We start from the raw sequence: 5,642 nt of genomic DNA, 5'->3' as shown, positions 1-5,642 counted from the left end.
TTAGGACATTGGATTTTTTAAAGATTAGACTTTAAATAAATAGATAAATATAGGATTACAATTATAATTGATGAAAATAAGATTTTAAACGAATTGTGGAATTTTTAGGGTTGAAAAATTAAATTAAGACATGTGATTTTTGAAGGATTAGAATTTAAATAGATAAATATAGGAGGATAATTCTAGTTGATGAAAATGAAATTTAAACGAATTGTGGAATTTTTAAGGTTGAAAAATTAAATTAAGACATGTGGTTTTTGAAGGATTAGAATTTAAATAAATAGATAAATATGAGAGGATAATTCTAATTGATGAAAATAAGATTTAAACGAATCGTGAAATTTTTAGATTTGAAAATTTAAATTAAAACATGGAATTTTTTAAGGATTAGACTTTAATGAATGAGATTTTTTTAAAAGATGATAAATCGATACATATGAAATAATAATAATTAACAATCATTATATTTAAACGAGTGAAATTGCATAGGGGAATTTTCGGGATTGAATTTTCGAGAATCAAAATTTTGCAAACCGAATTTAAAATTAAATTTTAGGAAGTTATTTCGAAAATGATATTTTGTATAGCTGATTTTAAAATCTTCATAGGAAAAACGTATTTGTAACATTAGAAAAAGGACTTGAGAGGGCCGTATACTTGGCCCAAACTTGGAGGATGGGGCTTAAGGCCCATATGAACTAATCTAAACCTACAACTTGGGCTTTGGGAGCCCACCAACAAAGCCCACCAGCCAAACATCCACCATGAAGATCTAAGGGTGCTGCCACCTTATTTTAAAAAAAAACAAAAGGGTGGCCAACGGGTAGCAAGCCAGCGGTGGGGAATAGGGCCTGCATGTTGATGATGGCCATGATGGTATGAAGGAATGGAGGTGGGGGCTGCTGCTTCTGCTGGCGCTCGCGCCGCCGCTTGCCATGGCCGGCGCTGCTAGTCTCACCGTCGTCTCCGCCGTTGGACGGAGATCTTGATGAAGAGGAAGGCAGCGACGACGAGGAGTGGCAGGCTCCATCTCCGACAGCGACGGTTTGATGGACGAAGTGGCTGTTGTGGGTGAGATTGAGCCATTGGGGAGCCAGGAGTTGGAGAGTGGCCGAAGTGCGAGCATGGACAGTGAGCGGAGTCACCATCGGAAAGGCATGGCGAAGAAGATGAGCTAGAAGCGTAGGATCAGAGGAGGGAGAAATAAAGGAGTGGCCCCAAGGCGAGAGCAGAGAGAGGTCAAGGTGAGTCATGGCCTGATAACAAGTCGGAATCATATACTGATTTGCTGTGAACGACGTTGCCACAGAGGGTGAGGGAGGTCCGCGTGCCTTTCTCCAACACCAGCCATTTTCGGTTCTTCAAATGCACCAGCAATAGAGGAACAAAAACGGCATAAAAGGAGCCAAAACAAAAAAAAAAAACAAGGAAAGGATAAAAGAGGAATAAAGCAAAGAAAAACATGAGTGCATCAAGCCTCATTTCAGGTGATATCCACGGGCTGATACAGGTGAGGAGATCTCAAGCTAGAGTTGCCAAAAATACGTGAGATACAGAGCCTTATTAACTTCAAGCTAAACCATAAGGATAACAGCAATATCAACAACAACAATAAGAATATGATCCAGAAAATCAATGAAAATCAACATACAATCCAACCCAAACTGATGAGCAATGCAAAACAAACCAAAATGAAAAAAACAAAAGAATGAGAAGATTACGAAACAAAGTCAACAAGAAACCCACCTTAAACTCGCCTGCAGCCGCCCCTCCGGTAACTCACTCTCTCTGGTAATCTCCCCCAGCCTCATCTGGATACCCTCCCTCTTCTATTTCTTCATGTTTCTATCTTTCTTGGCAAACCACTACTTGCCCTACTGTTCTTCCATCAGCAGACATGGCCTCCTCAACCAGACCATCCATGCCCTTTGTCGTGTCTATGAAGCTGCCTTCCTTTCTACCAGGGGTCCCCCCATCCTACCAAAAAAAAAAAAAACCCCCCACCCCCCTTCTCATGTGGTACCACCTAAATCCAATAAATAAAAAAACATTGGTCTTTTTGAGGGGTTTACAATGACCTAATTTATGGTCTTTTAACAAATTAAACAAAAATAAAAAATAAAAAAACGTGTGAAATCAAGGCACATCGTAGAATGAAGAATGGTGTAAATAGGAGTGGGTTAAAAGAAAGGGTGGGCCCAGAGGATAAATATTAAATACAATACAATACAAATAAAAGGAAAGCGTTTAATTATAGAAATTGAAATCGAAGGGAGAGAATGCAATCTATTTATTATACAAAATCACTTGATTACAACTTCAACTTTGACTGTTTAAATCAAAGTCACGCAAACAACAATTCAATTCCCTAACATATAAAATACAGAATCAAAACAAATGAGATTTGAGTAACAAACCAAAGCACACAATTAAAATGAATTAAAGCGGGATTAGAAGTAGATGCTCCTTCAAAAGTGGATTAGGAGATGGAGAACCTTCTTCTTCTGGGCTTGGTAACATCGACCGCCGTCACGTCATCAATGTTGGAAGTGTCCTTGGATCCATGCCGGAAGGGATTCAGCTTTCCTAATGTCTTGGACATGGACGAGAAAAACGTGGGCTTCTTTGAACCACCGCCTAATCCCTTCCCACCGGCGGCCGAAGAATTCTTCTGTATGTCGGAGATGTACATCTTCATCTTCATCAGCTCCGACCTCAGCGCCTCGTTCTCTCTCACCAGCGACACGTCCGCCTGCAAATGGCTCCTCGTGCTCATGGCGTCGTGGGCATCGTCGGCGCCGCTCCTGAGCTTCAGCTGATCGTAGTAGAGGGCGTGCAGAACGATCTGCACCGGCAGCCGCTTGTTCTGCGAAGCGTGGACTCGAGCTTCGTACGAGAGTTTCAGTGGATCCATCACGCTGCATACCTTCTCCCTCTCGATCTCGTCCAGGTTCGGATGTGCCTGCAATCAATATCATCTGCTCATCAACAATCCACCTATGGCAAAAACGATTGTTGAAACGGAGTCGTTTTTTATGCCTCTTCTCACCTTGAGGAAGATATCAATGGCGCGATACAGGTCGTCGTCCACCTTTCTGGCGTCCTTGGGCACTAGATTAGCGATGCCGTTGAATTTGCATATGCTGAGCTCTCCGTGCGTGGCAATCTCCCCTAGGTACGCGTCTACAGTCTTGGCGACTCTCTGCATCGCGGTGGAACAAACCTCCTGGAAATCTCCACCGTTGAAGACAGCCACGCTCTTCTCCTTCTCCACGAATCCTGATATAATTCTTCTAACGCTGTCCAGGTCGAAGAGCCTCTCGCCGTCGTAGGTGAACGACAGGACCAAGAGATCGTCGACGGTTACGTGCTCTAAGATCGCCGAGATCCGTTTCTCGAGCTCGTTCTTACAAGTATGGGCTACTTTTAAGAAGATCGCGGAGCGAAGAAGACAGCAGAGGAAGTTTATAGGGAGCGCTGCTCTCTCGGAGGGTAAGAGTACGACGATCGCCTCTAGAAGCTCCCGCTGCCGACTTCTAAGGTTGGAATCCTCGTTGTCCGACGACCTGATGCCGTTACCGGTGTGGTCTCGGACGAGATCTCGGAGCGTTCTCTCTGTGTACGTGATCAGTGCGCTGGCTACAGTTAGGGATTTCGCGCCGCGTAATTTCATGGCAGCTATGATTTTCTCGAAGAACCCGATGTCCAAAATTGAAAGCTCCTCTGTCCACCAGTTAGGAGGCGAACGACTGGGGAAATTTGCTTCATTACAAGCCTGAAACGGAGAAATCACAGTCAGCACTGCCAACTACTGAATCTCAACCACAAGAATGAGACAAGTATAGATTACCTTTGTGCTTGCAACATCAACGCATCTTTGAACGATCTTAAGCTCTTCCGCCTTAGGGAGAAGATCTTCGCAGGACTTCAAAACCACGACGGCGCCAGAAAGGCTGGTCAAGGCAACTTGTTTGAGGAAATCCTCCGTCCGTCCGGACAGGTTGCCGTCGCAGTACTTGTCGGTCATCTGGAGATACTCTGCAGCACAACGGAGAGCCGCGACGTTGTGAACTGTAATCTCAAAATTGACGCCATAACAGAACTTTGCAGCTTTCTCAAAGATCTCAGGCCCTCCAGGTATGTCGGAGAGATCAATATTCGTTAAATCTGCTTCTTTCGATTCCATTATCAGTTTTCTGATGTAGTTGCTCTTCGCCACTAGCATGAACTGTCGGGTACATACGTGAAAACTCAGAACCTCCAATTAATCAATACATTTCCTTTACTCTCAATACCCATTTACCTTACCTTGTGAAGAGAGAAATTGGCCTCTCCAACTTCAACTACCACATCAGTAGGAATCTCTTGAGAGAAAACCCTGAAAAAAAAGGCAGGAAAGTTGCGTTAAAAGAAAGAAGAGAGAAGGAAGTCGTTTGGGTGGAGAAAGCAGAGAGTTTCAGAGATTGGGGAAGGGAATTTTAATATTGTTACCATTGGCCTGTCCTCTCCATGGCCAGAGAGCGCCTATTGTTGCCCTTGAGAGAGGCGGCCATGAGAGATCGATTGGTTTCTGAGAACAGAGATCGTCAGATACAGAGTAGGATCAGTAGACGGTTATATAGAGATTTTAGCTTTGTTGAGTTTTATCTTGATGACCATATCGTTATGTTGCCTTTTTAATCTTTCGATGACTTACTTTTCGGGATAGTTATCAGTATTTGGATATGGTCCATTCTACCCCTGTTTCACGTGTCGACTAAGACCACCCAACTGATTTAGAATTCATGTCCACGGGCTTCTCGCCCTCCATATTCCCAGCCACCTCCTCTGGCCGTAAAATTTGGGAAAATCCAAAATATTGATAAACCATCACATATGAAATCCGAGTCATTAAAAGTGTTGGATGAATCATGAAACAAAGATACAATATATGAGATTAATCTACCCATAAATGAATAAAAAACAATGTGTTCTAAAGTATAAATATGTTATAGTTTAATTGATCCCCTTTTTTAATATATATTAGAATTTAGCCCACATTTCACTATTGCTTTAATGGGTTTATTGATTTTTGTATTAATTCATTATCCAAATTCCAAAACAAGTTGTGTGCTTAGAATTTTGGTTAATGGCAACAGGAACCTTTAGGAGTCCAAAAAAAAAAAATCAACAAGGCTTGTTAGAAGTTGTTTTTAAAAAATAATTCCCCAAGAGTGTGGTTCTTAAAATTAGTTTTTAATTATTTTAAAAACAAAATTTAAATATGAAAAATAATTTTATCAACTCATTCTCCATATTTTATACTTATACCTAATAAAAAAGTTGTTAAAATTATTTATATTTTAATTATTTCTTCAAAACTATTTATCAAAAAATTGTTTTGATTAATAAAAAAATTAATATATGTTTTATAAATTTTAAAAATAATTTCTAACTTCTCATACGTACTATTCTTTTTTGTTTTTACTAATATGTTGTCAAAATATTTTTATTTGAGTTTTAAAGAGAGTACTTCACATAAATGAGTGGATTTTTAGTACTTTCTCTTTTATGACTCTGACTAACTACTAGTGCGAGTTGCATGACACGGGGTTTGAGCGTCTACTTTTGGGGAAGATTCACCGTCGCCATGTTGGAACCAT

At 40.9% G+C, this 5,642-nt stretch overlaps 1 protein-coding gene across 2 annotated transcripts; it reads right to left on the bottom strand.

The window, feature by feature from the left end:
- Positions 1-2,260: 2,260 nt before the first annotated feature.
- Positions 2,261-4,646, bottom strand: LOC117916457 (root phototropism protein 2). 2 transcript variants are annotated; one of them, XM_034832511.1, is made up of 5 exons: positions 4,492-4,646; positions 4,309-4,378; positions 3,851-4,228; positions 3,050-3,775; positions 2,261-2,962 (listed from the first exon to the last, which is right to left on the bottom strand). In XM_034832511.1, exons 1-5 carry the CDS (start codon positions 4,551-4,553, stop codon positions 2,480-2,482), a joined length of 1,719 nt encoding a protein of 572 aa, XP_034688402.1. In that variant the 5' UTR covers positions 4,554-4,646; the 3' UTR covers positions 2,261-2,479. The 2 variants fall into 2 exon arrangements, with proteins under 2 accessions (XP_034688402.1, XP_034688403.1); XM_034832512.1 differs by lacking the exon at positions 4,492-4,646 and having other exon boundaries at positions 4,304-4,378.
- Between the last annotated feature and the right edge of the window lie 996 nt (positions 4,647-5,642).

This window comes from Vitis riparia, chromosome 6, assembly GCF_004353265.1.
Source record: "Vitis riparia cultivar Riparia Gloire de Montpellier isolate 1030 chromosome 6, EGFV_Vit.rip_1.0, whole genome shotgun sequence".
Lineage (NCBI taxonomy): Eukaryota > Viridiplantae > Streptophyta > Magnoliopsida > Vitales > Vitaceae > Vitis > Vitis riparia.
Note: the sequence above shows the minus strand (reverse complement) of the source record. Positions and strands in the feature narration are given on the sequence as shown.

What these genes read in the sequence shown, in the direction of transcription:
- LOC117916457 (XM_034832511.1), bottom strand. Translation starts at nt 4,553, where the DNA reads ATGGCCGCCTCTCTCAAGGGCAACAATAGGCGCTCTCTGGCCATGGAG. An exon ending in CCAATTTCTCTCTTCACAAG is followed by an intron (nt 4,229 to 4,308) that starts GTAAGGTAAATG and finishes TGTACCCGACAG; the next exon opens with TTCATGCTAGTGGCGAAGAG. An exon ending in CCATTGATATCTTCCTCAAG is followed by an intron (nt 2,963 to 3,049) that starts GTGAGAAGAGGC and finishes TATTGATTGCAG; the next exon opens with GCACATCCGAACCTGGACGA.